Source organism: Caretta caretta, chromosome 2 (genome assembly GCF_965140235.1).
Source record: "Caretta caretta isolate rCarCar2 chromosome 2, rCarCar1.hap1, whole genome shotgun sequence".
Lineage (NCBI taxonomy): Eukaryota > Metazoa > Chordata > Testudines > Cheloniidae > Caretta > Caretta caretta.
The window spans coordinates 114,558,792-114,582,927 of NC_134207.1; the positions used below are offsets into that span (position 1 = coordinate 114,558,792).

General features: G+C 41.4%; 1 protein-coding gene across 2 annotated transcripts in view; it reads left to right on the forward strand.

The window, feature by feature from the left end:
* The first annotated feature begins 218 nt into the window (after window positions 1-218).
* The window catches only part of ADTRP (androgen dependent TFPI regulating protein), a 95,391-nt gene continuing 71,473 nt past the window's right edge, over window positions 219-24,136 (forward strand). The window contains exons 1-3 of one of the 2 annotated variants that reach the window (XM_048839862.2): window positions 219-585; window positions 14,577-14,711; window positions 16,182-16,283. In XM_048839862.2, the coding sequence (XP_048695819.1) occupies window positions 433-585; window positions 14,577-14,711; window positions 16,182-16,283 (390 nt within the window). In that variant the 5' untranslated portion in view covers window positions 219-432. The remainder of the gene's footprint in view (window positions 586-14,576; window positions 14,712-16,181; window positions 16,284-24,136) is intronic. The other variant, XM_048839864.2, reaches the window with a different exon arrangement.

Below are 24,136 nucleotides of genomic sequence, written 5' to 3' on the forward strand. Positions count from 1 at the left end.
AAAGTGACAAAGGTCCCCGAAAATTGATCAAGGCTCATGGCAACACCAATATCTCACCAGAAGGAAAAATAGGGTTTTTTTCCTACTTGTCCAAAAAGAACATGAAACTCAGTTATGCAAAACCAGCGACAACCTCATCCCCGGTGCAGAAACACCAAAACTTATGTAACTCTGCAACTAATCTTCAGTAATCTTGAGTGAGACATTTAAATCCAGGGAATAAGCCTATTTTTTCCAAGCTTATCAGTAGAAAAAAAAAAGAGAAGAAGAAAGAAGCAAAGTCCAGCCAGTGTTGTAATATTTGTTTCATGCGAGCAGCGTCCTGACTTTCTTCAGACAGCAAACTCTCCTGCCGTGCAATTTCTTATGCATGGCTACTGAACATTAAAAGAAAAGCTGCTTTTAGGCTTGAATAGCACTCACAGCAGAACCATGGCAATCGCTACACTGGCTGTGTACCATTCCCTTGTTTTTGTCTGGTATATTTTTGTAACCTATTCAATCTCACTCGTAAGAGCAGAAGACCAGCCGTCTGAAGTGTTCCTTTATGGTAGGCAGTGGAAATATTTGACAGTTCTCAATCTGGTAAGCATGTACTATACAGTGGTACCAATCTGTCTATTTGTCTGTCTACCATCTGTGCCTCAAAACATATGCAGCTGGTGTATTTGCTGCTGTTATACTGCTTTCTTTTATGGTTTATACCCCAAAGGAAACTAAATAGGTATCCACATTTGTGTTGTTTATGCATAAAGAATATTTGGCAGCAAATTGCAATACTTCTAAATTTTATATATACTGTAGCTAGTTGCCTCATTGTTAAGACACAAGTTAACCATGAGAAGGAAAGAAATGTAGAGCGTGTACAGGAAGGATTTACAGCTTTGAAGCATGTTATCTAGTCTTAGGAGTAGAATAATTACCAATTAGTATTAGTATACGTATATTCAGCACTGAGTAACATGCATACAGTGATAATTATAGTTCTTTGAATATGATTTAACCTATTACAAAATATACAAGCAGTAAAACAAAATATCGTGAGGTAATAGCCAATCATTGCATGTACTTAATTTAAAAAATTGTTGGGGGGGGGGGAACGTAAGTCACAATGGGCATAAAGAAATGTAGAAATATGTGCAATATTATCACATGCTTTTCAAGAAGTGTGATCAGTGGCTGGCTATGTTTCTTAGAATTACACTGTGATATACTGACAATAATATTTCTCCATCACACATTAGTACTAATATCACACCATTACTAACAAAATGAAAACATATAACACATGCTGTCCATGGGACAAAACTTGGTCCATGTAACTAGCCCAAGTAGCTGAGCTGTGCAAAGGGGATTTCTATGGGCGGAGACAGGGGCTTGTGGGGAGAATTCCTACTGAGCTGTTGTTCTGGCAATGGAGCTACTTCAGGGACACTCTTTAGCCTCGAGGCTCCATAGCCCTTGCATTCCCCTTGTGACCCAGTCAGTGGTGTATGGATTTACATAGCAGTGGAACCTCCAGCCCTGCCCATGCCCATCCTTATCCCTAGAGGGCCACTGGATAATGCCACACTGGAAGTTACTACACAATAGAGGGCATGGTGGCACACACTAAAGCACTTTGTGAGTCTAAGCCCTTCAGGGTAGGGATGGTCTCTTCTGTGTCTGTGTAGCATATACAGTAGTAGTCAATATAAATATTAACTGCTGTGGCTACTAACAACCAGCAATGTGAACCACCCCATAGGCCCCTGACGTCCTGTCTGAGCTTCTTTGAACCACAATTGTCCTGTTGTAGGCTGAGCTCTCCACACCCACAGAGTGAGGAGCAGGATTTGGGGCTATACTTTTGGGCATTCTTATGCTGTATTTTTAAAAACCATTAATGAAAACGAATGACAAAATGGGAAACACTCGGGAGTAATCTAAGTAGTATATAAGCTCCTCTCCTTGGGAGATACCCGTCAACATCCTAACCACCGAGGGCCAAAACATAAGCCTGCTGCTGTGCGGCTGCAGAGCCCGCCTACATCGCTGGCCCTTGGAATGGCTTTGTGCTGCCCAAACATAAAGAAATCCTGAGGCAAAATGGTCCCCCTCAGGCAATGGTCCCCCTCAGGCCCTCCCCATGGCCCTGCTGTTCTGCTGTCACAATACTGGGGTCACCAGGGGAGTGATGTTGAGTGAAGCTACCCTTTTCCCAGGGTCTCGCTGTGAGCATGGGGAGACAGCAAATGACTGCTGATTTTCCTCCCCGTCCTTTCAGAAGCAGAATTGACTATTCCAAAATGGAGCAGTGAGCGACAGGGGTGCCCACTGGACTGAAGACACCACCCTCCAGTCACAGAGGAAAGGTGGTGAGATTCAGACAGGGGCATGAAGGGGTGGAGGAAGCAGAAGCTCCTTGATGGCTCACAATCCCTCTTTCTCCAGAGACTTTTTCTGAGGAAGTGGGGAGGGTGTTACAGCAAGTACCTAATCCACCATTCCCTCCCTCACCTGCACAGGCTGCTCTGGGTAGTAGTAACTTCCAGTGTCCCTATATGTGGCAGAAAAAAAGAGGGAGGGAGGGACGGGTTAGGATACCAGAGGCCTAGTGGTGTTATACCAATAAAATAAAAACCAGCAAGATCTTATTAAAGGGAAAAAGGCAAAATACCACATTTATTGTGAATACAGAAAGAATCATAGTAAGCAGTTAGTTATAGTTATAACATTCCATTCAATCTCATATTTATTCACACATTCATTCATACAAACACACACACACAGGTTCTGCAAGGTTGTTATCATAGTTACCAGCCTTAGAGTTGCTCATGCCAAGCCACTGGCCAGGTGGCCTGGACATGAGGAGGGAGCAGGGCCTTGTCAGATGCTCATCTGATGCTCCTGGAAGTTGGTTTGCAGAATCAGACCCCAAAGTTCTCACTTTTTAGAGTCTATTTTTATAGGAATATCTTCCTATGCCAGTCTATGGGAATTGCTTCATCATGCTGTTGCTGAATCAATCAGCAGATAGCACATTCCTGACGGCTCCAAGATGTTATCTTGTTCTTTGGTTCTCCCATTCTTGAGGCTGTTGGGTGGATTCCAGTCTGCCCTCCGGGGGGGGGGGGGGGGGTCCTCTGGTTATTTCCACTTGACGCCTTCTTCAGCCGATGGACACTGGATTCTTAGGCTGGCACCTCCCTGATCATTCACTTATTATCCACACCACGCATCCATCCACATACATCCTCTATCTCTATTTTAATCACAATTGTTAATACAACAAAAGGGCGAGGAGTCTCTGGGTGCTGTTTCTGTTGTTAGAGTATTGCTTTGAGTCTCTCTCTCTGTGAATTGCTTTGAGAACAGACTCGGTCTTAGAATGTACTAACACAATTAGCAGCTTGAAAGTTTCACACATAGAGGGAGAGAAACAGTACCAAAAACCAAGAGACCTCTTAATTAGTAATACCCTGGAATTTAAACTATGGGGAATCAAACTCATTTGTGATTGTAATACAGAACTTCTTTAATATGATCCAACATAATCCCCCTTTTGACACTAAGATTTATAATTGTCAGTGTCACTTTCTATGTAGCCTATTCAAGAGAAAGTACTGTGAGGCAATTTGAGTTTGTGATTCCAATTCATGCCACATACATGATCTTAGTGATGTATCTTTACTACAAGGTTCTGGGGCAACAGGCAAGGTGAGGCACACCCACTTTTGAGGAGTCCATTCGGTACAACCTCTAGTGTCCAATAGCTTCCTTCCCTCCCCAGCCCACTGGCTCAAGGTCCAGGGTAGCCAGAAGGATCCCATGTGTAATATGGGGAGTGGGTTAACCTTCAATACCTTTGCCTCCAGGGACTGTTAGTGTGCAATTTTGACAACAATTTCTCCCATTAACAAGTCTGGTTTACAATACTGGAAACATATTGCATCCATTCATATTGATAAGTGTCAAACAATGATCTCTTTCTTTTTTAACAAATGCATCAAACCCTTAATATTTCCCAATATGACCCAGAACATTTTGTGTTCCAAAGTAGCTAGTGCAAGTATCTGCATTTCAGTGCATCCCATAGCTATGGCTGTGTAGTTTCCTATTTCTAATATTTTTTTTTCTTATGGATAAGCCATGTGGTAGTATTAAGCCATTACTAAAGATTCCATCGGCCTTTTAGGTTACCCAGACCAATTTGGACCAAGTCTACATTGGCATGTACTTGTTTTTGTATCAGGCTGTCCTGTAGCTGGGACAGAAAGCTTAATTTATTTTTAAATTCCTGCAGGTCTTCAGTAGTTTTTTTTTAAACACACAACAGTGCTAGCAACAAGACAAAACACAAGACAAAACATAGAACACAGAACACAATTTCTATTGTGACAGTAGATTCATGGTATTGGGTTGCTTTTCAGCTGGCATCAGCTTTTCCTGATTTTCTGAAAGACAAAAGAACATGTTTCTACCCCTTTTGGGGTGACAGATTATTGCTTAAAATATTTCTTTTACAAATACCCTTGCTGATTGCAGGCAAAACAGAGGAATTGCCCCCACATTTTCCTGTTTTTGTTCTATAGGCAGGCCAGGTTTCAATGGTTTTTATCTTTTAAGGGTTATGGGGAAATTATCCCACTGTTTAGTCATTAAATCCCTGAGTTTTCCTTCTTATACAGCAGACCAAGTTTATAATGTTTTTCCTGCTGTGTTAAGCTTTAAGTTTTATTTACAGGTAATAACTGAGAAGCATCATTACCATACGACCTTAAAGGATTTTTCCAAAAATCATACACACTATACGTTTTTACAGGGATACTTATTATCATTAAATTTATTAAAATTATCTTGTTATCCCATGCCTTTTATTTAGACAATTTGTTTGCTGACCAGGTATGTCCTTTATCTGCAGTTCCTTTGTGCTGCTAGTTCTTTCCTTCCTTTATCATTTAGGTAATTTGCATTTTCACAGAAACTTCCTGCTTTTGGATTTAAAGCCATCAGCAGCTCAGAGAGTCTATCTTAAAAGGGACACAATCAACTTTCACCAGAGTTTTGATTACTTTTAACTTCTGGTTCCAAAACACACAGCAATCTGAAAAAGAAAACCCAACCTATTGTGGCTCCCTTTGGAGCCTCAATAGCATTTTAATTAAGTAGCATGGTATGTTTGTATTTCTTTTGCCCCTTCTACAATATACCCTGCACATGTTCTGGGGCAAATGCACATTCCTTCCATAGTTTAACTTCTATAACATTATCCAGATCCATTTTTACTTAAGGTGTCACTATTTCTTTTTTTGCTTACAGAGTTTTCATGTACCTTTATCAAAGTGACAGTCTGATTACTCAGAGCCATTTTAAGACTCCGTGTTTCTAACATTGCTTCTTTTTGTTTTGTGCACCTCACCCCTGCTGTTGCTTCAGAGAGGCACTGTCTTTTTTTAATTTTTTTTTTACTACAACTCTCATCTGCTATTTTGTTACAAAAACAAACAAACAAACAAAAAGAATCCAAATTTTTTTTTTTATATTCTCCTGATTTTGACTGCCCTGCTGCAGCCACAACTTAAAAATATTTTAAATTTTGTAAAGCATTGAGTTACCTGTTAAGGGTTAAATGCCAAATCCCAAAGCCAAACAACACTAATTACCTGTGTCTAGCAAAAAGGTCTGTCAGTTTTGCAACTTTGAATTAAAGAGTCAAATGGATTTTTAGTGGCATTATTTAAAACAAAAACAAAAGTAACTGGTCCTTAGAACTTTACATATTTACACACACACAGATAGATACATACACATTTTCTTTTCCTTAACATCCCTTCCACACTGCTCTGTTTTTTACATCTTACATTCCCTTTATACATTTGAGGCAGTTAAGTTCCAATAGAACCCTCTTATGTTCTTTTAGCAAATTTGACTAAATTGTCCACTCAAATGATTTTAATCAGATAGTTTATTTTTGCCTGGCTAATTTACAGACATTCCTTTGGAAAAGGGCCCATTTTTCTTTCAGAATGGCTGCAAAGAAACCAAGAATGCTCTTTCTCTAACACTTTTCCTTTTTAACATTTTCGGTTAAAAGTTGTTTGGGTGAAATACAAAGTTTAACTGCTTAATTCCCTCCAGCCTCTGCAGAGTTAACTTTTTTTTTTTTACTCTCTTTTCTCTTTGTAATTATGCCTGGGGGTGCCGTACATAAGACCTTCTCCCCCTTTACCTGCCTCCCTCCAGCCTCTGCAGAGTTAACTTTTTCACTCTTTTTGTATTCCTGGAGTGCCTCTTTCACTATTTTCAGGTGGCTTTGGGTATTTGTAGCCAGCACCTTCCAATTGTCTGCTCCCTTTTCCGTTTGTGCCTTTTCCTCTTTACATGAAGACAAGCGGAGGGAAGAATCCTTACATGCCTCCCACAACAACCAAATTGCTGCTGCATCTCTTTTGGCAGCACTAGAAGGTTTGTATATGAGGATATACTGAGCCAATCTATCCTCTAGGTCCGAAATAGTGCAGACATCAGCTAGGGCTTGTTTAGTCCAAGGACTGTGCCCAAATTTTTGAAGGATTTGTTTAAAAGGTGTAATTTCTTTAACGAAAGGTGAGGTTGGAGTTCCTTCTGACTCCATTGCTCCCTCTGGTACTGGCTTACCCTGTTTTCTTTTAAACATCTTAACATGGATGTTTCAATCTCTTTGTCACTGCTGGTGTTACTTAGCAAGTGACACAGCGTAGATTCTGAAATCATAGATTAATCTATGTGTTTTTCCCCTGCTACCTTCCTGGAGGCCAGCAGGTCCCCTGCTACCTTCCCAGAGGCCAGCAGGTCCAGTTAACCTATTTCTCCCTGCTACCTTCTCGGAGGCCAGCAGGTCCGGTTAACCTGTTCTTCCCTGCTACCTTCTCGGAGGCCAGCAGGTCCCCTGCTACCTTCCCGGAGGCCAGCAGGTCTAGTTTAATCTGTTTTCCCTGCTACCTTCTCGGAGGCCAGCAGGTCCCCTGCTACCTTCTCGGAGGCCAGCAGGTCTGGTTTAATCTGTTTTTCCTGCTACCTTCTCGGAGGCCAGCAGGTCTGGTTAACCTAATAGAAATGCCTAGCTCACTAGAGCTGGCGGTGTGCACACCAATATTTACAATAACTGAGGTTTTTTACCAATATTCCCCCTTTCGCATTTCTCCACCAAAATGTTATACCAATAAAATAAAAACCAGCAGGATCTTATTAAAGGGAAAAAGGCAAAATACCACATTTATTGTGAATACAGAAAGAATCATAGTAAGCAGTTAGTTATAGTTATAACATTCCATTCAATCTCATATTTATTCACACATTCATTCATACAAACACACACACAGGTTCTGCAAGGTTGTTATCATAGTTACCAGCCTTAGAGTTGCTCATGCCAAGCCACTGGCCAGGTGGCCTGGACATGAGGAGGGAGCAGGGCCTTGTCAGATGCTCATCTGATGCTCCTGGAAGTTGGTTTGCGGAATCAGACCCCAAAGTTCTCACTTTTTAGAGTCTATTTTATCGGAATTTCTTCCTATGCCAGTCTATGGGAATTGCTGCTTCATGCTGTTGTTGAATCAATCAGCAGATAGCACATTCCTGACGGCTCCAAGATGTTATCTTGTTCTTTGGTTCTCCCATTCTTGAGGCTGTTGGGTGGATTCCAGTCTGCCCTCCGGGGGGGGGTCCTCTGGTTATTTCCACTTGACGCCTTCTTCAGCCGATGGACGCTGGATTCTTAGGCTGGCACCTCCCTGATCATTCACTTATTATCCACACTAAGCATCCATCCACATACATCCTCTATCTCTATTTTAATCACAATTGTTAATACAACAAAAGGGCGGGGAGTCTCTGGGTGCTGTTTCTGTTGTTAGAGTATTGCTTTGAGTCTCTCTCTCTGTGAATTGCTTTGAGAACAGACTCTGTCTTAGAATGTACTAACACAATTAGCAGCTTGAAAGTTTCACACATAGAGGGAGAGAAACAGTACCAAAAACCAAGAGACCTCTTAATTAGTAATACCCTGGAATTTAAACTATGGGGAATCAAACTCATTTGTGATTTTAATACAGAACTTCTTTAATAGGATCCAACAGTGGATGGGTCAGGAGCTAATGCTTAAGCTCGCAGCCCCTTTTGAGGTAGACCAGTTGCTTCATGACTCAGTTGCTCCATGTCTCATACTGAGGTGACCTAACCTCACAATCAGAAAGGCCAGCACAGAGCTCCCCTTTAGGGAATAAAGGGTCTCTCTATGTCCCTTAGGATGTAGCTCCAAATGTGTAGTGGTGTCTTTTCCAAAATACACCACAAAGGGTCAACGTGCACAGCCATGTATACATTACAATTGTGTGGCTGTGCCCCTGAAAACAATGCCCACAGTGCAATTCCCTTTCGGCAGTCAACATGCAGAACCTGCCACTTGGTCTTTCTCTAATTCTGTTTGTTTTCATATCAATACAGAGATCACTCCTTGTTTTCACATCATCCAGAATAAGTTATTACCCCAAATCTTTCCATCGGTTACATAAAATGGTTTATTGCATATACACAAGTAGAATATGCATAAAGAACATCCCCGACAACTGCAAACAGACATTCGCATCCACATTCCCTCTCCCAAATTTTGTTCATTACACTTGAATCTCTTATTATTAAAATGGTTTTGATTGTACTAACGGTACTGTTTCCTATTTGTTTTCAAATAGATCCAATATTTATTGCACATATTTTCTATAATTTTATAGTGTGAGTATATATGAAAGTAGTAAAATTTGATTGCCATATCTAACAGCCCACATGGAACATCAGATTTATATCCCATTAAACAAAATGCTGTGGGCTGTGTTTATGACTATCAGTTTGGGAATTAGATACATTCAGGTAGCCAGATGCTGTCTTTGAAAATGAATCACAGGAATAAATAAATGGAAATACTTGCTTCGATCAAATTAGGTGAAATTTGGTTTTTGCCACTGATGCCTCCTAGTTCATCTGATCTGTCTGGCCAAATTAAATAGCTATAGTTAATGAAACACATCCTGTCTGTCTGTATGTAAGCATTTCTAAAGCCCCTATATCACTGTGGCACTAAAAATGGTTTATAGAAAACAGAGAGGTTTGTCCTGAAGGGCCAGTCAATTCCCCCTTCTCTGCAGGTTGATCATGGGCTTCTCCCTTTCAGAGTGTTTCTGTTCTTATTTCTCTTCCTGTTCTGGGGGGAATACTTTGGGGAATCCTTTTAAACTACAGCTGGCAGATTTATATACTGAGAGCAGCTGCAGTTGCAAGTGCCAACATTGCTGCTTGAAAATAATTTCATCCTTTTGTATATTTTCTATTATACTTACATAATTGCGAAATGTGGATTCATGTCCAGGTATGAATTTTCCTGAGTTTGTGAGGGTTCAGATCTGGTGTTCAAGTCCCTCTGTGTTCTATGGTATGGTGATATATTATGGATGCACTTGTGATGACTCCATAATTAAGGCTGTGTTCAGTTTTCCAGTTTTAAAGTGGGGTTTAAATTCTCTTGTTGCACCTGAAAACATAGGCTGAGTATAATCCAAATGAAACCACTTAATAGCAGGCACCTACGGAGGCGCACAGCAGCAGAGCTCCTCTCAGTGTTTACAGGATATCTGGGGATATGTCTACACTGCAATTAAAAACCCACGGCTTGCCCATGCCAGCTGATGGGGGCTCACAGGGGTCGGGCTAAGGGCTGTTTAACTGCAATGTAGACATTTGGTCTCAGGCTTGAGCCTGAGCTTTAGGATCCCATGAGGTGGGAGGGTCCCAGGTTGCAGCCTGAGCCCAAATGTCTTCATTGCAGTTAAACAGCCGCTTATCCCAAGCCCTGTGAGCCCCAGTCAGCTGGCACAGGCCAGCCACCGGTGTCTAATTGCAGTGTGGACATGCCCTGTGGTATCAAGGCTTCACTCCTGCACTCCTCTAAAGGTATGTCTATGCTTCCAGATGGAGGCATAATTTCCAGCTTGAGGAGACATATCTGTGCTAGCTTTGGTCAATCTAGAGCACTAAAAATAGAAGCGTAGCCACAGCAGCACGAGTGGCAGCATAGGCTAGCCATCCCAAGTACATACCTAGTCTCTTGGCCTGGATCATAGACGGAGTGGCTAGCCCCTCCACTGCTCATTTCATTGAGACTACACTTCTATTTTTAGTGTACTAGTTTGATCAGAGCTAGCACAGGTATGTCTCCTCGAGCCAGAAATTATGCCCCCAGTTCAAAATGTAGACGTACCCTTAAGGGGTGAAATTCACCCCTGTGCACTAATTAGTCCCACTTACACTCTCCAAATAAGGGACTGAAGTGTTCATAAACCTCAGGTAGGCCTTCTGCACAGAAGTGAGTTTCACCTAAAGTGAGCAGTAGTACCATAATTTCTTTCCTGACATTGTCTGGGACAATAGTTAACTTTCCAAAGTCTGTAGTTGCTCTTGCAACTTGTAACTTGAGTGTGCACACTAATTGTTAGCACTTCTCTATTTCTGTTAAACCATGTATGATATGGAATGTTATTTCAGTTAGGTGGTTAATCTCCTTAAACGGTTAATTTCCTAACTTTTTACCTTTTTTTTTTTTAAAGTATAGTTATAGCAATCTTAGGCTAAGGTAAAAAGAAAAGGAGTACTTGTGGCACCTTAGAGACTAACCAATTTATTTGAGCATGAGCTTTCGTGAGCCACAGCTCACTTCATCAGATGTTTACCGTGGAAACTGCAGCAGACTTTATATACACACAGAAATCATGAAACAATACCTCCTCCCACCCCACTGTCCTGCTGGTAATAGCTTATCTAAAGTGATCAACAGGTGGGCCATTTCCAGCACAAATCCAGGTTTTCTCACCCTCCACCCCCCCACACAAATTCACTCTCCTGCTGGTGCTAGCCCATCCAAAGTGACAACTCTTTACATAATCAAGTCGGGCTATTTCCTGCATAGATCCAGGTTTTCTCACATCCCCCCCACCCCCATACACACACAAACTCACTCTCCTGCTGGTAATAGCTCATCTAAACTGACCACTCTCCAGGTTTAAATCCAAGTTAAACCAGAACATCTGGGGGGGGGGGGGGTAGGAAAAAACAAGAGGAAACAGGCTACCTTGCATAATGACTTAGCCACTCCCAGTCTCTATTTAAGCCTAAATTAATAGTATCCAATTTGCAAATGAATTCCAATTCAGCAGTTTCTCGCTGGAGTCTGGATTTGAAGTTTTTTTGTTTTAAGATAGCGACTTTCATGTCTGTGATTGCGTGACCAGAGAGATTGAAGTGTTCTCCGACTGGTTTATGAATGTTATAATTCTTGACATCTGATTTGTGTCCATTTATTCTTTTACGTAGAGACTGTCCAGTTTGACCAATGTACATGGCAGAGGGGCATTGCTGGCACATGATGGCATATATCACATTGGTGGATGTGCAGGTGAACGAGCCTCTGATAGTGTGGCTGATGTTATTAGGCCCTGTGATGGTGTCCCCTGAATAGATATGTGGGCACAATTGGCAACGGGCTTTGTTGCAAGGATAAGTTCCTGGGTTAGTGGTTCTGTTGTGTGGTATGTGGTTGTGAATTTGTGTGGGGGGGTGGAGGGTGAGAAAACCTGGATTTGTGCTGGAAATGGCCCACCTGTTGATCACTTTAGATAAGCTATTACCAGCAGGACAGTGGGGTGGGAGGAGGTATTGTTTCATGATTTCTGTGTGTATATAAAGTCTGCTGCAGTTTCCACGGTAAACATCTGATGAAGTGAGCTGTGGCTCACGAAAGCTCATGCTCAAATAAATTGGTTAGTCTCTAAGGTGCCACAAGTACTCCTTTTCTTTTTGCGAATACAGACTAACACGGCTGTTCCTCTGAAACCTGTCATTAGGCTAAGGTGTCCTTTCAGTTATACCAATGGAAATCCACTGAATTCAATGCAGTTACTTTGGATTTCTATTATTATAGCTGAGGATAGAATGTTGGGTGTCTTAAAGGTACACTCCTGAGATTAAATTCCAGGATTTTTATTTGGAAATAGGGGCCTATGGATACAGGTGTGTGAGCGTGCACACGCTCACACACCGCAACCTAAGTAAAGAAAAATGAGTGGAAAGTTTTTAGTCTGGAAGATACGATTGACCTCTTCTGTAAACTACAGAAAGAATGCTAGACTGAGAACTTGGATGCTTTGGGACCATCTGTTTCTTTTCCATCCAAATGTTTGTTTTAATTTATTTTACTGGGGAGGGAAATGAAGTTTATTTCTGTCTCATGATTAATGTAGGGCTCACCATAAAAGCAATAATCAGACCCTTGTACTCTGGGAACCATGCTTCTCTCAAATAGGGAAAGCCTATGAGATGCTTTATTAATGATTAGTCACCATGCATCACCAGACTTTCACTGTCATCACGTCACACAGGTCATTTCATTGCCATTTGTCATGCTGTTTAAAGTGTAGGGAGAAAGTATTGAACTGAACATTGTAGCTTGCTCTCCAGCCTGCAGTAGTTACAGTCGATGGCATACAGGAAAAAGAGCAATTCTTAAGCACCCATCTCCCATGTGTGTGCCTCAAGGAATGGGGCCCCAGGGTCTGATCTGGTAAAGCACTTAAACACATGCTTAACTTCAAGTATACAAAGAGTCCCGTTGAAGTTGAGCATGTGCTTAAGTGCTTTGCTGCTTTGGGTCCAGCACCTTGCAAGATTGAGCCCTTAGAGTCCAAACTGTACCTACAGTTAGAGAGGCCAGTCTTGATAAGGAAGATCTCAAAGTCAATGGTGAAACACACACACACACACACACACATATTTAAAGGGCTATTTTTGTGTCTCAAACTGGAATGAACTTGAACTGTAAATATTTGTGGTTTTGGCTGGGCTATTTTTAATGACAATTGCATTATTCAGTCTATAAGCCTCCTGTCCTCTTTGGGAGGAAGAATGGTGTTGGGGATGAGCCACAGCACTATTTGTCAAGTGACCTGCAATCAACTCCCACCTCTGCCTCATACTTCCTGTGAGACCATGGACAAGTCACTTAGCCTTTCTGTGCTTCAGTTTCCCTATCTTTTGTTTAAAGCTAATTACCTACCTCCTAGGAGTGTTGTGAGGCTTAAGTCATTAATATTTAAATGCACCTTGATGCCCTAAGGGGAACCACACTATGAAAGCACAAAGTATTGTGTTTTGAAATAGGGGTGGTTTTTTTGGTGGGCAGGGGGAGGCCATCCTGCTTCCCATCCTCTATTTTCCATCTAAAACTTTCTGATCAAGTCCTGTGCCAGTGGTGTCCCCTCCCAAGCCCCACCTTCTCCAGGCTCCTGAAGAAGAAATCAGTCCAACCTCAGATATCACACAAACTCAAAATAAAAATCTGATTCAGGGTGAGATCATGGCAAAAGAGACATCATTCCGAACGCCATACAGTATCTTTCCATCTCAGCAGTGCCAGCATTTGCAGTAGACTGAGTTTCCCAGCCCAAGAGAGAGAGAGAGAGAGAGAGAGAATCTAGCTTTAAAAATACCACCAGTAATCAAGAAAACTGAGCTCAGGTTCAAAGTTGAGCACAGATTAGCAGCCAAAGAGCAGCAAGTTCTTAATAGGCTCCATCTTTACTTCTTTCCACGTTTAGTGCACTATGATCCATTGTGTAGCACTAGCCGAGGTGGTTGAACAATGAGAAACGTTGTTTTCAGATACAATTATTTGATGATCAGTGGAAGAAAATACAGATAATACATTATTTGCATAATATTATCAGACCATCTATGAAGTTTGCTAACTTAAAAAGAGCCAGAATCAATTGGTTACATTATTTGCCAAAAAAATTAATTCAACCAGCGCTCTCAATTCTAGTGCAAAGGTGTCTTATTTCTAGTTACTGAGGCCCAGATCCTCAAGGTATTGAGGCGGCTAACTCCTGCCTAAAATATCTTTGCGGATCTGAATGTAAAGTCCTGCTCTTGCATCCCCTGAATTCAGCAGAAATAGGTTCAAGACCCAGTACAGGACAACTCTTTTTCAAGTGGCTTCGCTGTCTAACACAGCCCTTTTAGGGTATTATGTATTGGTTAATTGGTACAGTATGGGCATGAACTCTAAACTATCACCACCAGCCAGGAGGCACCATCTTGGCTAACCTGTGAGAACACTTATAGTGGTTGATTTGCAGGAAACATTAGAACTCAGAATAGCCACAGATTTGTCCCCTCCCATCACTACTATGTTACCTTGAGGTGAACAATTAACATATTAATTGCAAAAAGACCTGTCTTTCAACACATCCTGCCACTTTCAGTCTGAATAAAGCTCACTCTTCACACCACACTGTTCTGCTCGGTCCATTAAGCGAGGTACTGTTAAAGTAATCTCCTGAACTACTTTATTTAATCACTTTCAGTTAATAAGGAAAATTGAGCCAAAAGCTATTTCCCTGGTGCTGACTTGTAGTTCACCAACAAAACAGCTCCCTAAAGAGCAAGTATTGAGTTCATGCAGGAACATGCTAATCAATGGTGGATGAAGATTCCCTCATTATCTGTAATTAATTTAGGTTTTGCAGGCTGTTTTCTATGGGATCTCCTTCCTGGCTGATGTGTTGAGACTAATTAAGAAACTGCCAAGTGCTAAATACATAATTTCCTGCAGAGACCTTCTCTTCAGTGCCCTGGCTTTCCCTGTGGCCACGGTAAGTAACCAATGTCTATAATAATAATTATACATACACATGTACCAGATAGATACAGATATTACTAAGGAGCTTCATTTTGTCTTTTGAAAACAGAACACATCAATTTCAATGAAGAAACAATGCTTAAATCTAGCCCCAGATGTGAAGCTAGCTAGTGGTTTATTGTTGAACATGTTGCTCTGACATACACAGCGTCTACAAGCCCCCTCCCTAAACCCGCTACAACCCAGCCATAAGCAAACAGAGGTCCACCAAAATCAAAGGGCAGAAAGTAGACATTCTGCTACCCTTATACATAAGAGCCAATGAAATTACCTACTGAAATAGTTTCACCAAAAGGGCAACATGTGCCTTAAGTGTCTAGTAGGGTCCTTAAAAGGCAATAAATCCTCATATTGTCTTCCCTGACTGCAAAATGAGTTTAAACACACACAGAAGAGAAACAGACTTAAATGATATTACTTAGAATAATCGACAAAATATTCATTTTGGACTGTCTGGTCACATGTAGACAATTGTGTCCGCCAAATGATTTTGCAAGTAATGGGCCAGAGACTGAAATCACTCAGTCAGTACAACTCAGCTTGAGAGGGGCTTACAGAAGCTGGGCTCAGGAGAGGTGAAATTCATCTTTAACTGGGTCCACAAGCATTTCAGCCAGGTGAATCAAGAGAGGCCATTCCTGCAATTGAGACTAAGCCATCTCAGCTACTAGTCGTTCTTTGCATATCAGTTTCTTGTAACACTGTCGTCACATCTCCCATGCACACTTCTGCGTATGAAACAGAAAAGGGCTGAACACTAGGACGTATCTGTCTGTAAACTGCGTGCACTATATTTAGTACTCACAATCCTCCCCACCTCTCATGCCCTCGTTTCCATAATATGGACAACTTGTGCTCAAATGTAAAACCAGGCCAAGAAAGTACAAATGAGCTTTTGGATATCAGTAGCTGATACTGGGATTCATTTCTTACACTTAAATCCTCCCACTGTAAATCCTCCCCTATTGGATCAGATGGGCACAAGATACAGCCTACTCCTGTACCTACAGCTTAGGAATGAAGTTTACAGACTTTACCGGCATGCCAAGATTTAGACAATCAGTCTTGCTACTATCTGCTTTTACTTTGTTACTGAGCAGAACAAATCCTTTGGCATGATGGACCATCCAAGATCCCACTGGCAGAATAAGAAGGGTTCAAGGATAGTCATGTGTTCCCTGGAAATTTCAGAGTCAGCAGTTTATACAGTAGAGGAGGGGTTTCTTATAGACATATGCCCCAGAATACTGAGAAAGGCAAGGTGAGTCTGACATGGCATTAACAACAGCAGAACACCGCAACTTGCAGTAATTTCCCTTCTTTACTTTGTAATTTGTGTGATACATCAGTTGTTTTATCTCGCAAGCTCACATTTTTCCTACAGCCTGCTTTGCCTTTTACAACAAAAATTCTTTTGTTGCAGTTTGTGTTTATGTCCTTTTGGGTATTGTATACGTACAACCGAGAACTGGTTTACCCCAAGAGCCTGGATGGGATGATTCCAAGGTGGTTAAATCATGCTATGGTGAGTAAAAAGCCGGACTAGCGCCTAGAACACACAGACTTTTGCAATGAATGTTCCACTGTTGCATTATTTATCTTTCCAAAAGGGTTTCACAACTCCCCCCACCGCTGTCTATTTAAAGCACACATTGAGCTGAATGTAATGAACGGATGCACGCGCTATAGTTGCCTAAAGAAGCTTTTTAGCACAGGGCAGGTCAGTGAATCATGGCATGTCAAGCCTCTTAAAAATCAATGAAAAGATGTGTAACCATACAAAGAAAACCTTCTAGGTTAGTGCAGTTCAAAAACGAAATTGTCTCCATAAACAGAATGTTATGAAATACAAACTGGTTAGGAATACAGCGGAGCACTTGGTAATTTTTAAAAGAGGTGAAAGAATCAAAGTAAATCTGACAGCTCAACAGCTCATAAGGTAATGTGTGCACAGCACTGAATAGCAGAATTGAAATGATTGTTTATAGATTTCTATAAATATATTCCAGATCTCTCCTTCAATTGACAAAGCTGTTTTTATGATGTGTTGAATAATCACATACTTCTCATCAGTCAAGTGTAAGGATGCTGACAGTAACATGGAAACCATGGGTGGTTATAAGGTCATGGCAGCCTCCTGAGGCTAAGGGAGGCAGGAAGGGGAGAGGTTCAATGCTAGACATGAATCAGAAGAGCCAAAAAGTATGAAATAATCATGCAGACGTCCCAGCCTTGTTTCTCTCAAGATTCCAGTTTTTTAAGATTTTTCCAACTCAATAACTTTGCAAGACACTGCAATTCCTGATGCCTTTGAAGCTAAATGGAACTTCCCAGATATTTCTGACTGAGAACTTTTGTTAGATTTTTTTTAAACATCCACTTTATAAATGTATATTTACAAATACTTATGCTTGTACAGCATGAACATATATGCCACTTTCCCATGAGTGATATCCATGTGATAAACTGAGTGATAAATGGAAGCCATGATGCACTTTTGACCCTATCACCTGCTCTCTGCCTACTAATCCAGCTTCACTGGGACTACTTCAACATTCCAAACCACTGAACAGATGCAAAACAGCCACTGTTTTTTTTAAAGCTATTAGTCACAGAAAATTATTCCTTTTCTTCTCAAAATTACATTGGTCTCAGGTTCAGGATTCTGGGCCAGCAATAGGGCTAACTATTATCTTGTTCAGTGCTAGATTTTGAATTTATTTTTTTTAAAATCTCAATGCACAGCTGGGAATTTGTCCTTCCCAACAGGCCAACTTTTTGTAATGGCCTAGGAAGATTGAGAGACACTGGGGCTTCCAAGTGTGACATTATTACAGATGGAAAAACTATTTGCAGCAGTCTCTAAAATGTATTTGTTATAATTTCTCTCTCCTTCCCAGGCCTGTATAGATGTACAAACAGTACTAAGGGAGCCTAGCTTTACAACTGGAGGGGTACAAAAAATAGTAAGAGTGAAATGTTTTCAAGTTCTCCGAGATATCTACATTTCCCTCCTTCTGTAAACATTCAGCATATACAGAATACCTGACAATTTGATGTGGTATCAAGATTTTATTCATATGATTTTGGGATGATCTGTGTAACTCAAATCCGCATAATCAAATGGGATGACTTGCCTCACCCTCTGGAAATAGCATGCTGGGAAACCTGTTTACAGCATCCCAGACTCAGTTTAAAAATGATCCCATCCTGTAAGCGTAGAGGGAATAGAACTGCAATTTAACTACCGTTCCCAAATCATGCTACATTCAGGGGCATGTTTAGGTCCCACCTACATTACAAGATAGAACCATGTTTTCACTTCGTCAAGGCAGAACTGCACTGACCCTGGTTGCTGAGTCTGCAATAAATGTCATCTTCTAATTCATCTATGACAAGCTTCCTCTCGCTTCTCATTTAAGGAGTTCCTGAAAACGCATGTATTTTGGGAAGCATTCCAGCCACTGCACAATGATCAACCAACCTCTCAGTGACTGACTGCAAACCAGCTGCCTGTAATGAAATGTAATAGGCCATGCTCACCTTACAGCACTATATACATGATTAATGCTACTAGCAGTTCTGCCAACTTGTGGGAAGGGCGTGGGGGAAGTTTCCTTCCAGTAATTGTAGAATCCAAGATGTCTACTAGAAGTGAATTAAGAGTTCTGAAAAGATCATTGGCACTGACGTGGCATGGGGAGAGCCTACGCGAGCATTATAAATGCTATCATAACGAAAATAAGGCTTTTAAGGCTTCAGAAATAGCCAACGGCATTTCTTCCTTTTGATCCAAGATGTCCACTGTAAATACCATGGGGATCTGGGGAGCTGCCAGATATTTAAAGGGACAGCACACTAAATGTCAATTGTCAGGGAAAAGATTTAATGAGGGTGTTTCCTCTTCCCCATGAACTCTGCTATATTTCACAGCTCTGAGGTTAGCAAAAGTTCATATCATCTCGTGGCTATGGGGGAAAAGCTGTTAGTTTTGTTAGGTGGCTGTGTGTTTTGGGTATATCAGTTATATATATAAGGGATATATCATTTACAGCCTGAGTGTTTTTAAATCAGTAGAACAGTCTCAGAGGCCCAAATCCACAAAGGGATAGAGAAGAGATAGGTGCCTAAGAATGAGATCCACAAAAACCAGAACACTAGGCAGGGAGCCACCTAAACAAGGCAACCAATGTTCCCTCTAATTTTTTCTGTCCATGTGTGGAATATATTTTGTTATGTGCAGCAAGGTATGTGCAGATGTGCACCACCAGTAAAAACAAAAAACCTAGATATAATATATATATTTTTAAAAGTTAAATGGGGATAATTACTCCAACCAGGGCAGGTTAGGCATTTTAGAACTCACTACTCGAGGAATTAAATTTAAGTGTAAGAGAAATAAAAATTATGGCATGCATAGACCAGGCAAAACACTAAAATAACACACTTTGAAAGAATAAAATTACAGAGAATATATGTGCATTGCAGGAAGTACCAAGAAGTAACAACAACAATAATACAAATATGTGTTGGGAGGTGACTATCACACAGAGGCAGTGTGTGTTTGATACAGTGTATGTGTGTGTGTGTGATACAGAGACAGTGTTTGTGTGTGCGTGTATGAAACATTATGTGTGTGACAGAGTGACAGAGACAGTATGTATGACACAGACTGTGTGTTGCAGAGTGTGACAGAGACAGTGTAACACGGACAGTGTGTGTGAGACAGTGTGTGTGACACCGTGTGTGTGTGAGCGAGAGACAGACACACACACAACATGTGTGCTGGCTGCTGGGAAAGTTTCTGAGAGACACCCTGCACGCTCTCTTTAAGACACTCACTGAAAGCTCTCCTACTCTGTCCTGAGCCCTGTTGTCTCCCCGCCCCCGCTCTGCGGAGATGGGGTAGGTGGGCAGCGGAAGAGAGAGAGACTGACTGTGTGAGCTGGTTGCTGGGGAAATCTCAGACAACAGGGCACTGTCTCTTTAAGAAAGGCACTCAGCCACTCACCCTTCCTGGCAGCTCTGAGTCCTGAGCCAAGCTGTGGCCCCTCTGCCCTGCGGAGACGGGGTACAGGGGCTGGGGGGACAGGGGGATGCCCGGACATCAGCCCCCTCCCCCACTGCACAGCCAGCAGGATGGTCCCGAGAGCAGCTGCAGGACGGAGCAACGGTGGGGGACGGGCACCTGAACACATGCTGCCCGGCTGGGTGTGTTATCCTGATCAGCTGGGCAGCCCTTGACTCTCTCCTGCAGGGCTGCTCCAGTGCGCAGCTTACAGGGAACACAGATTAGGCAATGGAAGATGACAACAAGAGAAATGTAAACTAAGCCCCACCCCTCTCACAGAGTTAGGTGCCTAAATCCAGGCTGCAGAGAGGCACTTAGTTCTGCTTGTGATTCACAACCAGGAACCTATTTCCTGGAATCAGGTGGCCTAGGTGCCTCAGTCATTTCTTGTGAAAAATGCATTTGGCGCTTGCCTTACTCCACACAAAATGGCTGGAGAAGAAGGTGCTCACCTTATAACTTTTAGCCCAGTTATTACAGCACTCCCTTGGGGTGTGGAAATGCAGGTTCAATTCCCCCTCCGGCAGAGAGGGAAACAGGATTTGAAGAGGGGTCTCCCACCTCTTAGGAGAGGGGTGTAATCACTGAGCTGTGGGATATTCTGATGTTGGGCTCCTTCAGTCTCTCCTGTTGAAGCTGTTCCATTGTGGATTGCTACTTACAGAGTCACTGGAGCAGAGAGAAAGAGAATAACTCCATTGCCTAGTATTTCAGGCACCCAACCTGGGAGGTGGGAGACAGAGTCCAGTCCAGTCCTCCCTGCTCTAATGACTCTTTTAGGTATTTATAGCAGGGGACTAGACCCTGGGGATTTACTCATGTAAAACTGGGACTAAGTACCAATGGATCTTTAGGGATCTAAGTACCAATCTAAGTACCAATGAGGATCTGATTCAGAGATCTCCCTAACTATATGAATAGGACAAGCGTTATGTTATGTAACTAAACAAACAGTTTGTCTAGGTCATACAAGAAACATGCACAAACACTCTGGGAACACAAAGCTTCTTGAGCTGGCAACCAAGCTTTCTCTTTCTTGTGACAATCAACCAACCAACCAACCCTGTATATTTTCCCTGATACTGGTACATCAAAGGGTTTTCACTTTGCGTAACTAGCCACAGAATGTCTAAATGGGGGCTTTTGCTGCTTGTCACGTGAATTTAGTCTTCTGCTGGAACAAGCTCATGCTGAATAGTTACTAAAGGAGAAAAGGAGCAGGTGGGAAGAAGTACCCCTCTCCTTTTTGTAGCAATCTGAGCAATGCATACAGGCAATGTTGAGACTTTGCTCGAACATTCAAATGGTTACAACTAGCAATGTACCAAGGGTATTATGTTTTAGTCATGGTTTTGCAATGACCTAAGTGGAAAATTTTCATTTTGAGACGGGAAGAATGGTTGGAAATCAAATTCTATTTTGAGGATTTAGTGAGGCCCAGTGGAGAAGGTGCTACATTGGGAGCCAGGATATCAGAGTTCTAGTCTTGGCTCTCCTATTGAGTCTTATGCAATTCATTTACATCTGTGCTTCAGTTTCCCCATCTGTAAAATGGGGGTAAGTATGCTTGCCCATTTTTATAAAGAACTTTGAGATCTATGGATGAAAACCACTACATAAGTCCTAAGTACTATTATTTTATCTTTACTATATTATTATACTATATAGTACTATATTATTTTATCTATTTTACCAAAGTTTTTAGATGGAGAGTGACACAGATAAAAGCCATTTTGGCCCATTCTCTCATTGAAATTGTTTATTTTGTTCTTGACCTGTTTTTAAGCTGTATCTGGATGCTCCCCAAAAAGCCACTACCTGTTTTGTAAAAAGAAAAGGAGTACTTGTGGCACCTTAGAGACTAACCAATTTATTTGAGCATGAGCTTTCGTGAGCTACAGCTCACTTCATCGGATGCATACCGTGGAAAACTGCAGCAGACTTTATATACACACAGAGAATATGAAACAATACCTCCTCCCAGCCCACTGTCCTGCTGGTAATAACTTATCTAAAGTGATCATCAGGTTGGGCCATTTCCAGCACAAATCCAGGTTTTCTCACCCTCCACCCCCCCACACTCTCCTGCTGGTGATAGCCCATCCAAAGTGACAACTCTTTACACAATGTGCATGATAATCAAGTTGGGCCATTTCCTGCACAAATCCAGGTTCTCTCACCCCCTTGTATGGTTTGAATTTAATCACATGAATATATTATTCATTTTAATGGCAGTTGAGAAGAACACTGGATTTTTAAGGGGTTGACAGGATTGACAGTAAAACAAAAAAGGAGAATTGTGGGTCATTAGTTTGTAGCACGAGAAAGAAAACTTGCAACTATTCATTCAGTTGCATTCTTAATAACCATATGCATATGTTTTTCTTCTCTAATAAAATATTTTTTTTTCTTTTGGTCTGCAAAACGTTATCCTTTTCAGTTTGATTTCGTAAGTTACTTTCTTAGACTATAGGCAAGTTTTTGTTTAATATTATACTTGCCTAAATTATTAGTATTTCTTTGTATTATGGTAACTCTTACAAGCCTCAACAAAGATCAGGACCCCATCGTGCTAGGCACTTTACAGACACACAGTAAGAGACAGTCTATACCCTGAAGAGCTTACAATCAGTTAAGACAAAGAGGTGGTGGGAGAGAGTAGATGCACAGTGAAGAAGTGGCCTGCCCATGGTCACAAAGCACATTAATGGTAGAACTAGCAAGCGAACCATGTCTCTAAGTGTTCTCTCCATTGGATCAAACTGCCTCAATGAATGACAGCTGAGGAGTATTTGGGCATACTGAGGGTAATGCAGAAAGCAAGGGACAAGAACACGGGAGCACAAGAGGCCTCACTTAAGTGAGCCATTGTTGTTTTGACAGCATTACGAACATAGAAAGCAAGAAGGATTCACAATACCAGTGAGTCTTCCCATATTTCTCCTCATTTAAGGGCTTTTGTCTACAGACAAAAGTTATACCTCTTGCTTTAACTATACTGGTATAGTTAAAGCAGTACAACCCCACCCTAGTGTGGATACGGTTATTCTAGCATAAGTGTGATTTATACCAGTATAACTTATGCTTATATGGGAAGGAGAACTCTGCAATTCTGGTATAAGGCACCTTTACACAGATGATATCCACACTAGCTGCTGTACTGGTATAACTTTAAAAGTAAAATATCATACCCCTAACCCAACAGTTATAAAACTGGTGCAAAGTCTGTGTGTAGTCAGGATCTTAGTTCAGTGCATTCCATCCAGGACTGCTATTTTTCAAAGAATATATTTACTCATAGCATATACACCTGGGCATTTTCGGCCATATGTCTGACCATCTCATATGATTTCTCCTGCACTTGTATTAAACATTTAATAGCTCTTTTAAATAGGCAAAGAGATAAACATTTCCATTTGGTTGCATTTCCAACTATCCTGGTTTTAAACCCTCCGGCAGCTATGGACATTTATAGGCTCCCGCTTATATTCATTTGTTAGGAGAAAAGAAGAATGTCAGTGTGAGGGTTATGGTGCATTAAAGTGACTGCCACACACACTTGGATGCTAAGATCCTTTGTTTTCCCCCGTGCTGTATGTAGTTTTCAGATGTTTCCATTTTTGTTGACATAAACACTTTCTCTCTGAGTAAATGGAGTTATTTCACTGATGAATGTTAAGGCATTGAATCCTCCTTGACTTCTGTTATTCGAGAATGCACAAGTGCTAGCTCCCTAACCCATCCCCCTGGCTAGACAGCTGGAGACAAAATTCCATGTTGAAAGATTGTATCATTTCAGTCTCATGTCAGCTTCAAACTGCAATGTGAACTTAACCCACTTACTTGTGTCTTTAGTTTCAGAGCAAAATATTATTACAATTTTGGCACCAAAACTCACTCACACTGTATCATAATAATCATTCAAATACTCAATAAGGTCCACATTTTCAAAGAAATGCACATGTGCAAAATTGTGTGCACTATTGCTACAAATTCACTCAAACATCTAATGTGACATTTCCATGTACAACAACTGCGAAGATGCCTGCATTCCTGGTAACTGCAAACAAATGGCATTTCTGAAAGTGTGGGACTTGCACAGTCCCCTCCACTTTTCCATGGTGAGCGCTATTCGACCTCGAAAGGGAAGAAATAAGTTTGTTTTCTGACATATTAAAGGTTTGATGATATTTGACAGCTGCTAAGATTAAACTCAAACAATAGCTTCCCAATTGTATTCATGCCTGGCTAAAATAGCAGAACTTTTTGTATCTCTTGTACATGTGTACATACACACAAATACACAC